Below are 14,482 nucleotides of genomic sequence, written 5' to 3' on the forward strand. Positions count from 1 at the left end.
TGGGAGAAGTTGAGCAGTGCCATCAGCTCAAAGCCAGGTACCTCATCTACTTTTCAGAGAACAGTAGCCAAAAGTAATCTTTATGGAAGAATTGGAGACAAAACACCATGGGTGATATTTAATAGGATGAGAGATTCAGAAAGTGAGAGATTTGGTGAGAAATCTCCAGTTTTTTAAAAGCGGCAATCATTTACACTGCAAAACCAGTTTGATTTTGCAATGTAAATGATTGCCACTTTAAAAAAACTGGAGATTTCTTACCAAATCTCTCACTTTCTGAATCTCTCATCCTATTAAATCTCATCCATAATCTTCTTCATGTGACCAAGAAATTAAACTATACATGAAAACATAGGAACTGGGGTGCAGAATAATGTCAGCAGGTGTTCTTAACCGATGAGACAAACCAGGTTGATTTTGCCATAACATTGATTGTCACTCAAAATCCCAAGTCTCTCACCTTCTGATTCTCACACCCTGTAACATTTGGTACAAAATGTGAAATATTTGGCTACAGCAGAAGGCACTTTGTTTTCTGAAGAGTTGGAGAGAAGTACAATAAAGAGTGTCTGCAGACAAAATAGAAACATGGTGGAGGTTCCCTATAAGTTGGGGCTGCAATTCAGCAATTGGAGTTTTTTTTTTTTTAGGATTAATGGTATCCTCAATGCTGAGAAATACAGGCAGGCAGGTACTTATCCAAAATGCCATACCATCAGGGGGGTGTCTAATTGGCTCCAAATTTATTCTGCAGCATGACAATGACCCCAAGCATACAGTCAATGTCATTAAGAAATATTTTCAGCATTAAAAAAAACAATGAGTCCTAAAAGTGATGGGGTGTCACATAGGCGTGTGCAGGACATTTTATTAGGGGGTGCACCGGCAAAGGGGTGTGCATAGCTCCACCTATTGGGTGTGCCTAACACCGCCAATCAAGCATGTCTTCCGTCATCTATTGGCACTCTCTGCAATATAAAAAGTCTCTCAGCCACACCATAATATCCTGCCTATTTCAGTTTTAATCTTCTAATTACTCTGTGTAACAGTACATGCAAATACAGTCATAAACATATGTGGATGACACAGATATGTAGTGATATGACAATGGTCTAGTACAAATAACAATGCAAACACACATAATTGATTGATGGGCGCTTCTTTAAATTGAATACAGTTCTAAAAAGCAAAAGTCTTTGGTTAAAGGTATTGCTGATATTTCTAGCGGCAGGGATGTGTTTGTAAGGGTGGGCACAGCACAGCATTAGGGGGGTGCCTGTGCACCCCTAACACTCAATGTGCGCTCACCTATGGGGTGTTGTATGACTGCCCGACATCGGAATGCCAACAGTTTAAATGCCCGACAGTTGGGATCCCGACTGACAGGGGCTATTCTCCATTGTGGGGGCCCATGACTCACACAGAGGAAGAATAGAAAATGTGGCGAGCAAAGGGGCTTCTTTGGGATCCCGATTTCTTTGGACCGCCATACTGCACCCAAATTGATGATATAAACCCCCAGAGCCCTGATCTCAACATCTGTGAAGAATGACATGAAGAAACTTAATTTGAGCAAGCCTACATGCACAGAAGATCTGTGGTTAGCTCTCCAAGATATTTGGAACAGCCTGCCTGTCAAGTTCCTTCAAAAACTATGTGCAAGTGTATTTAGATGCTTTGATGCTGTACAAATTCATGGTGCTGTTTTTATGGCCAGGACAAAACTGTTAGTATTACAAAAATTAATTCAAATTAATTTATATGAAAATATGCTTGGGGCATTCCCAAATAGACCCCGTGCTGTACTTAATTCTTCATTGCTTCAAAGGGCATTGTGGCCCACAGGCAATAACCCAGTATGTCAGCCCAACATTGAATGGGAATCACAAACCATCACTTGTGTTCTCAGTGAACAAAAGGGAAGCAGGTTGTATCTCTCCGTGCTAACATGACTTGCTCATGTGTGGCTAGCAATGAATGATTTTCCGATTGCTTGATATGTTTCTGTACAAAATCAATGCTTAAAATGAATGAATTATGTCACTGTTTTATAGATCATTTCATTTATATTTTAGGATCCAGCAATTGCAGCAAATGAAACAGAGCCTTATCCAGCATTCACTAGAGGAAGGGATCAGGATGTGTTTATTAAATGGGATGATAAAAGTGACATTGTATGGGGAAAGGTATGTATGATGTGAGAGAGATGAGCAGCATCTACAAAATAAATGAGTAATAATGCGATTACAATAATGGAATAATGCAGTGTAACTTATAATATAATGTAGATTTATTTAACTCAACAGCTCAGGTGTACGATGCTACTGAAAAAGAGATGCAATTATTGATATATCCGTTCTTATCTTTGTTGCTATGCATCTGCACGAGCATTCACATTGGGGCAAGTTTCATGTTGCGCCATGATGAGACTGGCGATTGCACCATTAAAGTCTATGGCATGTGCGTGCGTTGCTGAATGGGTGACTAGGCTAGACCTGTACATATTTGTGGTGAGCCCAAGACATCTGAAGATGTGTCCAACCCAGAAAGAGTAACTTACTTTATGTTCAAGGTCAACAAAAGGAGATTATAGACAATGTGGCCTTTGTTTACATACACCAAGAGTATAAAAGCATAGACATGTAGCTTGACGTGTTGGTACAGATGTGTTCATTTAAATTGATGTAGCGAGAGGCTGCATATTATGGCACTGCCACAATGTGTATACATAATGGCATAGTGCAGCCTCTCCCACGGACACTGCCCCCATGGTCTTATACTCCACAGTCTTCCCCATGTATAATACTAAGCCCTCTGAATTAGCCACACTGACTCACTCCATGAATGAGTAGCAGGCATGCCACTTCTCTGTCCGACTGCCCCATCCATTGTTCTTTGCTGCTAGCTCCCACACTATGCTGCAACTTTTGCCCTGAAATGAGTTCCAAAAATATATACGACACATCTGTATAGTAAAGTCATTACTCAATTTATACACAAAATAAAACATGTGTTTAGCTCCACAGTATCTTGGTTGCAGTTACACATACAGTACATGCCCTTACAGTACAAAGGGATTTGCTCTCCTGTCAGTTCAATCCTCCATCCTCTATCACCACTGCAGAAAGCATTGGGGAAATGGTGCTGGCTTCATATGCACAGCAAATAAATCACTGTGAAAATGGTGCCATGTATTATATTTTCACCTGGGCTAACCAGTCACAAGTTCCGCCACTGCATCCACTGACAAGTGGGCCCACACAGATACATATGGGCACTCGCCTTGTTTAAAATACTCCTAGTTCTACAAATTTAAGCATAGGGGGTTGTAAATTAAGATGATACCAAATATGCATAGAGACTCATCTGCTGTATGGAAATAGCAGATTTTAAACTTAAAAGCATGATGTTCAACTCTATACATACTGTAAACACTTCAGTGTATACTGTATTTACATTTCTATATACTTTTTTAATATTCTTTTTACTGAAGACAAAGCTTTTAAAACCTCTGTATAGGAAATAAAACCATTATCACAAGTAAACAAAGGGAATAGCAGATATTAATAAAACCTGTTTCAATCACTGTCCTTGTCCGAATAATAATAGACTAACCACAACCTGTTATGTAAAGTAAAAAGCATATAGTATATTCTGAAATAGAAGTAAATATTTATAAGCATATGTATAAAATATCAGACATCAAATATAATCCTAAAGGATGCTGAACTGTGTGGTTATCCTTCCAAAAATGAAGCAGGTGAGGCTTTATCTTCAGGCTTTGCTGCAAAAACACCATGATGCGAAATGAAAATCACAATACATGTGATGTTCTTGCTATAGAGATAGTTGCTATAAAAATCTCCCAAGTGTTTTGTTACTTCTGTCCCTTTGTCCATTGTGGACTCAAGCCAATCTGTTCTACAGATATAGAACAATTTTCTTTGAATAATTGAAATGGCGGGACACCTGGCAGAATTCACATGCAGTCTTTGTGGACTCTGCAGCAGTAGTGGGAAGCTTGAAAGGATTAACTCCAACATTAGCAATCACCGGAAAATTGACCCCAGTGTCCATTTATCTGGTGATCCTCGCATGCAGAGTTGAGATTCACGCATCAAGGTGTGGGCACCATAAAACTATAGCACAATGCCAGAGTTTACTGCACCACTGGAGAGGAGATGGCCTGATTGGAGCCTGCACCCCTCCTATCTTTAACCGCCTCTTTAATCGAGCCATAGCAGTTATTAAAGCAGAGATAATCAGATTATATAACTAACAAGGAATTTTAGATATTTGTACTCCAAGACAGGAACAAATTCTCTTTTCCCATTCAAATGTTTTGCACCATTTGGTACATTTGGTATGTGACCCCCAGCTGCAGAAAGTGGTATAATGCTACTGACTGTACAGTACAGTAAATGGACTAGAAAACATCAGACATGTGTGTGCATAAGTGAATAGATGGCATATATATGACATAGTCACAATGCAATTCAGTTAAGTGCTTTAACCTGGATGTCAACCCTAAAACAGTCAATCAAAAGCAATTATAGAGAGCTGCTAATAGTCATGGATATTTAAACCAATGCTAAGCACCCACAATGCTTATACCACTTGACGGTACCTCATATAATGGAGTTGCAATTATGTGAACACTCTATTATCTCTTTGATGCTTAATAAAGTATATGTAAAAAAAAATGCATACCTCCAAATAATATTATAGAATTGCACAATTCCTTAAAAAGAGTGGTTCTCAAATTCGGTCCTCAGGACCCCACACAGTTCACGTTTTCCAGGTCACTCGGCAGGAGCACAGGTGTATTAATTATAGAAACATAGAAACATAGAATTTGACGGCAGATAAGAACCACTTGGCCCATCTAGTCTGCCCCTTTTTAACCCCTTCCCGACATTTGACGTATATATACGTCATGGCCGGGATGTACTTCCCGACACATGACGTATATATACGTCACGATTTTAAACTGTCACCGCGTCTAGGGACGCGGTGACAGAGGGACGATGTCTGCTGTCCCTGACAGCAGACATGTCCCAGCATGCCCAGGGGGGGCGGCGATGCCTCCCCCCCGTCGGCGATCGCTGCGATTGGCTGTTCAATGTGAACAACCAATCGCAGCGTTTTCCTGTGTTACCGGCGAATCAGACGCGAATCAGACGCTCGGTAACACAGGGATCAATCACCGCCGGGTGTGAGGGGGTCACCGGTGATGACCACACCTCACCCCACCTGCCCCCAAGGCTGTGATTGGTCCGTCAGACCGACGGACCAATCACAGCCATGGCGCGTGATTTAAACTAACGGTGACTGCGCTGCAGACGCCATTCCGGTCTGGAATTGCGTGCAGAGCGGTCACCGGCCACTCTGTCGTGCTATACATACCTGAACCTTGCCTGATACTTACCTGATCACCGCTGATCACCGCTGGTAGCGTGCTGCCAGCAGCTGGATGCTTCCTGGATCTTGTGACTTCCTGTGTCCTGCTGCTGCAGTGTCATAGAGTCACAGATCGTGAGAGATAGTGACAGATAGTGACAGAGAGTGACAGAGAGTGATAGAGAGTGATAGAGAGTAATAGAGAGTGCTATATTTTGTGTCTGCTGCACCCCTTTTGTGCTGATCAGTATATCTGTGCTGATCAGCAATTTTTTTTTTTTAATATATATACCTGTCAGTTGCACCAAAGGTTGTGCTGCCTGTGCAACTGACTGCTGCCCCCCCTGCTGCCCCCCCTTTTGTGCTGATCAGTATAAATTAACTGATCAGCAACTTTTTGGGGGTGCAGGTTTTTTTTTTATATATATATACCCTGGGGTCTTGCTAATGCCACATAGCACCCACCATTCATTCCACCAGAATCTGAGCTGCAAAATCCAAAAATCACTCCTTCCCTTCTGAGTCCTGCCATGCACCCAACTGGTATTTTTTGGTCACATACTGTATGAGGCATTGCCATACTCGGGAGAAATTGGGGCACAGATTTTGGGGTGCTTTTTCTCCTTCATACCTTATGAAAATGAAAAATTTTGAGCCAGAACTGCATTTTTGTGTAAAAAATTTAATTTTTCATTTTCACTGCCCAGTTGTACCACAATTGGTGAAACCCCTGGGGGTTTGAAATGTACACTATACCCCTAGATGAATTCCCTGAGGGGTGTAGTTTGCAAAATGGGGTCACTTGTGGGGGGGTTCCACTGTATTGGTGCTTCGGGGGTCTTGCTAATGCGACATAGCACCCACCAACATTCCACCAGAATCTGTGCTGCAAAATCCAAATATCACTCCTTCCCTTCTGAGTCCTGCCATTTTTTGGTCACACATGAGGCATTGCCGTACTCGGGAGAAATTGGGGCACAGATTTTGGGGTGCTTTGTCTCCTTCATTCCTTGTGAAAATGAAAAATTTTGAGCCAGAACTGCATTTTTGTGTAAAAAATTTAATTTTTCATTTTCACTGCCCAGTTGTACCACAATTGGTGAAACCCCTGGGGGTTTGAAATGTACACTATACCCCTAGTTGAATTCCCTGAGGGGTGTAGTTTGCAAAATGGGGTCACTTGTGGGGGGGTTCCACTGTATTGGTGCTTCGGGGGTCTTGCTAATGTGACATAGCACCCACCAACATTCCACCAGAATCTGTGCTGCAAAATCCAAATATCACTCCTTCCCTTCTGAGTCCTGCCATTTTTTGGTCACACATGAGGCATTGCCGTACTCGGGAGAAATTGGGGCACAGATTTTGGGGTGCTTTGTCTCCTTCATTCCCTGTGAAAATGAAAAATTTTGAGCCAGAACTGCATTTTTGTGTAAAAAATGTAATTTTCCATTTTCACTGCCCAGTTGTACCACAATTGGTGAAACCCCTGGGGGTTTGAAATGTACACTATACCCCTAGTTGAATTCCCTGAGGGGTTTAGTTTGCAAAATGGGGTCACTTGTGGGGGGGTTCCACTGTATTGGTGCTTCGGGGGTCTTGCTAATGCGACATAGCACCCAACAACATTCCACCAGAATCTGTGCTACAAAATCCAAATATCACTCCTTCCCTTCTGAGTCCTGCCATTTTTTGGTCACACATGAGGCATTGCCGTACTCGGGAGAAATTGGGGCACAGATTTTGGGGTGCTTTGTCTCCTTCATTCCTTGTGAAAATGAAAAATTTTGAGCCAGAACTGCATTTTTGTGTAAAAAATGTAATTTTCCATTTTCACTGCCCAGTTGTACCACAATTGGTGAAACCCCTGGGGGTTTGAAATGTACACTATACCCCTAGTTGAATTCCCTGAGGTGTTTAGTTTGCAAAATGGGGTCACTTGTGGGGGGGGTTCCACTGTATTGGTGCTTCGAGGGTCTTGCTAATGCGACATAGCACCCAACAACATTCCACCAGAATCTGTGCTACAAAATCCAAAAATCACTCCTTCCCTTCTGAGTCCTGCCATGCACCCAAATGGTATTTTTTGGTCACATGTGAGGCATTGCCGTACTCGGGAGAAATTGGGGCACAGATTTTGGGGTGCTTTGTCTCCTTCATTCCTTGTGAAAATGAAAAATTTTGAGTCAGAACTGCATTTTTGTGTAAAAAATGTAATTTTTCATTTGCACAGCCCAGTTGTATCAAAATTGGTGAAACCCCTGGGGGTTTGAAATGTACACTATACCCCTAGATGAATTCCCTGAGGGGTGTAGTTTGCAAAATGGGGTCACTTGTGGGGGGGTTCCTAACTTTTAGCATCTTATGGTGCCTAGAAACCTACATGGTGCCTAAAAAATAATCTCATAAAAAGGAGGCTCCAAAATCAAGTAGGTGCTCCTTCTATTATGAAGCCTGTGGTTTGGTCAACGTGCACACTAGGGCCACATATAGGATATTTATGAAAACAAAAGAATTGGGGGAATCAATTTTTCGTCACATTTCTCTAGTAAAATCTACTGTGTTCCTTAGAAAAATGTATTAAAATTGAAAATCTGCAAAAAAAATGAAATTTTGAAATTTCACCTACACTTTGTTTTAATTCCTGTGAAACACCTAAAGGGTTAACAAACTTCCAAAATGCTGTTTTGAATACTGTGAGGGGTGCAGTTTTTGAAATGGCATCATTTATGGGGGTGTCTCACATACAAGTCCCTTAAAGTCACATCAGAACTGAACTGGTCCCTAAAAAAATCAGTGTTTGAAATTTTCTTGAAAATTTTAGAATTTGCTAATCATATTTTAAGCCTCCTAGTGTCCAAAAAAATTAAAAGGATGTTGAAATAATGATGGAAACATAAAGTAGACATATGGTCTATTTTAGTTATTAACTATTTTGAGTGGTATGATTATTTGTCTCACAAGCAGAAAATTTAACATTTTGAAAATTGCTAAATTTTCCATTTTTTTACGACATTTTGGCATTTTTCACAAAAAAACACAGACTGTATCGACCCAAATTTACCACTAACTTGAAGTACAATGTGTCACGAGAAAACAATCTCAAAATCACTGGGATAAGTAAAAGCAAAAAAAAAGTTATCCCCACTTAAGTGATACATGTCAGATTTGAAAAAAAGGGCTCTGTCAGGAAGGCAAAAACATGCTGCGTCAGGAAGGGGTTAAACATGTTACCTCAAACCATATATGATCCTAATTTTTTTGTAAGGATATCAATATGCTTATCCCAAGCATGTTTAAATTGTACTACTGTATTTGCGTCTACCACCTCTGATGGTAGGCTATTCCACTTATCTACTACTCTTTCTGTGAAGTAATTCTTCCTCACATTTCCCCTGAATCTTCCTCCCTCTAGTTTCAGTGCATGTCCTCGTGTTCTGTTGCTCCTCTTCCTGTGAAGAATGTCTCTCACCTGTACCTTGTTAAAACCCTTGATATATTTTAAAGTTTCCATCATGTCCCCCCTTTCCCTTCTCTGCTCTAAAGTATACATATTAAGATCTTTTAGTCTTTCCTAGTATGTTTTGTGATGTAGGCCATGCACCATTTTAGTTGCCATTCTTTGTACAGTCTCTAATGTATTTATATCCTTCTGGAGATATGGCCTAGAGAACTGAACACAGTACTCTAGATGAGGTTGTATACAGTGGCATTATTACTTCTTTCTTTCTACTGCTGATACCTCTCCCTATGCAACCAAGCATCTGACTTGCCTTCTTCATTTACTCACTGATCACTGAAAAGATCCACAGGTGGAGCTAATTATTTCACTTTTGATTCTGTGAGGAGACTTGCAAAAGATGAACTGTGTGAGCTCCTGAGGACCGAGTTTGAGAACCTGTGCTCTACTATAATATCTTGGAATCCACCCTTTTAACAAAACAAATCTGGTTAATTCTGTTGAAAATGATTGAGAAAATGTATCCAATCAGCGATCGAGGGTAGTTCAATATTGTCATAGTATTTGTAAACACTTTTAAAGGTGATTTGGTGCTAAGTAATAAGTATTTTTTTATATTTCAATACATTTTGATATTTAAAGATGTATAATTATAGATAAAAAACACAAAACTGACCAATAAAAATCAATATCTACCCGTTAATAGGTTAATAGGTTGAAAAAAGATGTATAGAATACTTAACATGTATTTTCTCTGTATTACTCACATTTGTGTGGAAGCAATGTAGTACTGTATACACTACAGTATATGCTTTTTACATTTTTACTTTTATTATGTCAGGTTTGGCCGGATTTACCTAATGTTACTGTTGATAACTCACTTGATTGGGACACACAAGTTGAGGTAAGTACTGTAAACATCTTCCACTGCATCTGGCACAATAATTCTACATCTGAGCAGTATGAATATATTTAAGAGTCAATAATAGTATTGGAGAGCATAAAAATATGTTGACAAATAATTTATTAACTAATCTAATATGGATTGCTGGTTATTATGATTGCGTTTTGGGAAAAGAGTATAGAATATGATCAAAAATAATAGAATATGATCAAAGGGGTTATCTAAATTGCTATATACTAATGCAACTTAATATCCATTATATCTCCTATCACGCAACAATAAAGGTTTCTTTTTGTACTATTTTTGACAAAAAAGTGCTCTACAAACAGTTTTTACCAGAGATTATTAAGTTTTCCCAACAAGTTGTGTTTGAAGAATTTCTGTCTGTGGAAGTAGGTGGAATAATTACTGACGAGGCAAAATAGATTAACATATTAACTCACTTGTGCGGGATTAAAGAAATCCACAAAACATGGCTTGTCATGCCATGAGGTCTGGATTGGGAATGACTAGACCTTGCCATAGATGTGATAAGTTAATAAATTCTGCCAATGAAAATAAAGTTTGTAAATACTGCCAATGAAAATTTAAGATAATACTGTACATTTCTAATATATTGTTTCCTGCAACATCTGAAAATTATGGAAGTCCCTTATGATTGCTAAGTGAAAGCAGACAGCAACACATTTGATGTTCTGAACAAATAACAGGATTGAATGTTAATCGTTCAGTGCATAGTACTGACTGAGGATTGTGTGCAGTATGATAATATCTAGAAATGATCTTGATCATCTACTTTTGTCTTCAAACCTGTCCTGTCAGGTGCTGGATGTCCTCCAGACAGCTGGATTCTTCCAGCGATCAGTAGACTGACATCAGAATACCGACTGTTCAAAGTCCGACAGTCAGGATTCTGACTTACAGGGAATATTCTCCCTCGTGGGGTCCACGACCATTGTAGAGGGAGAATAGAACCTGTGGCAAGCGTATTGGGACACCTAGGCAGCAGTGGGCTTCATAGCGCTCATCTCCCCTGTCAGAGTCCCGGCAGTTGGGAATCTGATGTTGGTCTAAAGACCTTCAGAATCCTGACTGTCAGAAGATCCTACCACACCCTTCCTGCCAACCTGACCATTATGCAGTTAACTTAATTCTGTGATTAGACATTCCATAATGTATGGAGGTGCGCCAATTATCATGCAGTGATCTCCCTGTCTTTCCCTGTTGTTATGTATTGAGTTTGTCAATATAAGGTTCACACATTCTATCCATGAAAATATAATGTAATGTAATAAAGGGCACAGTCCAATGCTGTTATAATGTAATATAAGCGAAGGTGGGGCAGAGCTTTACGTCCTAATCAGACATCTACTGTAGATTGAAGCACATGGTCAATAAACACATCCTTTAATATAAGTTCCAGTTACAAATTTCTGGTGCATATCACAACTTTTCATCTCCCTTGAGATTAGGGCATTATCTCCCCAGAACAAACAATATAGCATTAAATACATAGATGCATAACTTATTTTAACGGTAGGGGCAGTTTTGCTCCATTTAAGGTTCTAACTAAATAATAACATATACAATCATATATTTATCTGTTCTCATAGCTACATTTTGATATCAGATCCACTTTAAGCCTAATAACAACCCATCTGTGCATATTAGTCTAAATAGAGCCCATGGGAGGAAGCAAAATGGTGTCTTCACTGCGTTTTAATATATTATCAAAATCATGGATTTTATACCCTTTCTGCCAGTTTGTATGCCTCCTTTCTAAGATGCTCAAGTGCTTGGAGAGACCTTTTCCAGAATATTGTATACATATTTATTTGTTTATAGCTTTTCAGAGCTCATACGGCATTCCCAGATTTTTTTAAGAATGTGACAGTGGAATGGTGGAAGCAAGAAGTAAAAGAATTTAGAGAAAAACATATTCGATTTGATGGCATATGGATTGTAAGTGTTGCTTTTATTTTTCCAATATAGATTTTTTTTATTTCTGCCTATATTCAGATGTGTCCAAATACATATTGGTTTTATTGTGCCATGTATGGCACAATTTTGCACACCTTGGACTCTGCAAAAGTCATGCTTTGTGATTTTTCAAAAAATTTGCTTCTCTAATCTATTACTTTACACAAATTCTACTGCTGCAAAAATATTTTAGAATCCATCTACTGTACTTGCTACATTTGGGAAAAAAGCTAAGACGTGTTTCAAATGTTGTGATAAATTGAGAAAAAAAGCCAAGATGTACAGTATGTGGACACATCTGTATAACTAATATTTTCTTGATTAATCTTTTAAGCATTATATATTATGTAAAATAATTGTATTGTTTATATTTGCTCGTTTAGCAGAATATTACTTAGTAAAAAAAATTGTGTAAATCCATAGTTTACTTAAATTGTTGATACTTGCTACTTTCGGGATTCAATTAGAATACCTACAGCAGTGATTTTCAACCTTTTTACCTTGTGGCACACTAAATAAGATTTTAAAATTGCCAAGGCACACCATGAGATCCACACAGGGAAAAACACATTGGCCCCCACAGGAAAAAAAACAAACCTATTGCCCCCATATAAAAAACAATCACACTGGTCCCCACAGGTAACACAAATAAAATACATTGGCCTTTTAAATGAAAAGAAGAGACCAGTAAATAACACTTGAACTGGTGGTGGCTGTAAACTAGTTTGGGCATCTCTAGATCTGGGGGCACACTTGAGAACAGCTTAAGGCACACTAGTGTGCCACGGCACAGTGGTTGAAAAACACTGACCTACAGTATCAGAATTCCAATGGCCAGAATCCTGATAGCAGAATCACAACATCCACAATCATAATGGATTTTAGTATCTTTACCATAAACCAGCATAAACAGCAGCCTAATCCTATCCTTCCACCTAGTGATTAACCCTAAACCTAACCCTAAAGCCACATGGGGCCTTATTCTGTTCACTCCTTCTAGCAAATTCCTTCTTAGATGGACAAAACCATGTGCACTGCAGGGGGGGGGGGGGGGGGGGCAGATGTAAAATGTGCAGAAAGAATTAGATTTGTTTCTGTGCGGGGCAAATATTGACTGCTTGATTTTTACACTGCAGTATAGATCTCACTTTGAGGTAAAACCCCACCCAAATCTAACTCTCTCTGCACAAGTAACATCTACCCCACCTGCAGTGCACATGGTTTTGTCCAAGAATCTAAGAAGGAATTTGCCAGAAGGAGTGAACCAGAATAAGGCCCATGGTGCGATTCATTTTCTATTCTATCCTGATTCAATCCCGGGGTCGAATCGGGATAAAAATGCATGGCCCCATATACACATTTGATTTAGACTATACAGCACAGATCTGTACTATATATTTTTGGCTTTACAGTACATTTTTTTTATTTGATTTGGATGTTCATGCATCAGGGGTGAAAACCATTAGATTTTGATTCAGTTTTGACTTGATTTTGCCTTTATAAGCAAAATCAAATAGAAAGTTAGCCAAAATCGAACCATGTGTTAAAGCAATTACTTATCAGGCTTCTGACTGTTTGGATCCAGACAGCATCCTATTACTGTATCCTGTTGTGTTTTTGGGACAGTTAGCAGATTAAACTGCCTAAGGAGGGAATCCATGTAGCTCTGAAAGATACAGTAGATTTTACCTTATTCTTCTGATACTTTTTTTTTTGGGGGGGGGGGGGGTATTTTAGATCTTCATTATTCTTTATGTACAACTTGCAAAGCTACTGAGAGTTTCCAATATATATATCTCTATTAATATATACCCATTTTAGCAAATACTAATGCCATACTTCCCAACAGTCCCAATTTTTGTGGGACAGTCACCTTTTTCCCAGCCATGTGCAGGTGAGGGTCCATTGGGTGTCCCCCTTTTACTAAATACTCTGCTCAGCAGAGCAGTGGTGAATAGATGCTGTTCACATGCGCACAGCATCTGTTCACAGAGACTGGGGAACAGGTGGCATGGCCAGCAACTCACAATGCCCCCATAGTGACAGGAAATGTGGAATGGCTCATGGGTAAAGCATCCTCATGAGGCCCTGCCCACTTCTGCATAGGCCATACCTCCTTTTCGGTGCCAGGGTCCCATCTGTAGCACAACTAATGTGATTGCTTAATAAAAAATGTTTTCTATTATAGGATATGAATGAGCCAGCAAGTTTTGTTCATGGATCAGTCATTGGTTGCAGGAACCATATTCTGAACCATCCTCCATACATGCCAGGTAAATTATGGGATATTTTTTTTTTAATCTAAATTATAATCAAAATTAAAATGAGCTATGCTGAAACATTCTCAAATGATATCAGATGTGTAAAAGAGTACTAGTTATCCCAAATATCTAAACTTTTCCTAAATATAAATAAATGTATAGTTTTGTAGATACATAAATAAATGATGATGCTAATATTACATACTGTACTATGTTGCCTTGATTGCTGCAATGTAAAATACAAAAGATGAATGAAGTTGGGATTATTTTTATTTATTGACTATAAAAAGCAGAAAAAGCATTATTGGGTAAATTTCATAAGATTGGATTTCTATTGAAGATGGGATGTTGCCCAGTTGCCCATAGAAACCAATCAGAATCTACTTATTTATTTAGCACCTTCTAGAAGATAATAGGTAGAATATGATTGGTTGATCATAGCAACATCCCGTCTTCAATAGGACTACCATCTTAGTAAAT

The 14,482-nt window shown here is 39.2% G+C and overlaps 1 protein-coding gene across 1 annotated transcript in view; it reads left to right on the forward strand.

Annotated features, from left to right (window-relative positions):
- LOC146064391 (maltase-glucoamylase-like) overlaps positions 1–14,482 on the forward strand; it is a 210,397-nt gene that overhangs the window by 175,390 nt on the left and 20,525 nt on the right. Inside the window, exons 55-58 of the mRNA XM_083177838.1 lie at positions 2,076–2,186; positions 9,699–9,761; positions 11,607–11,723; positions 13,930–14,014. Of these exons, the coding sequence (XP_083033964.1) occupies positions 2,076–2,186; positions 9,699–9,761; positions 11,607–11,723; positions 13,930–14,014 (376 nt within the window). The remainder of the gene's footprint in view (positions 1–2,075; positions 2,187–9,698; positions 9,762–11,606; positions 11,724–13,929; positions 14,015–14,482) is intronic.

The sequence above is a fragment of the Crinia signifera genome, chromosome 3 (assembly GCF_055691185.1).
Source record: "Crinia signifera chromosome 3, ASM5569118v1, whole genome shotgun sequence".
Taxonomy (NCBI): Eukaryota; Metazoa; Chordata; class Amphibia; order Anura; family Myobatrachidae; genus Crinia; species Crinia signifera.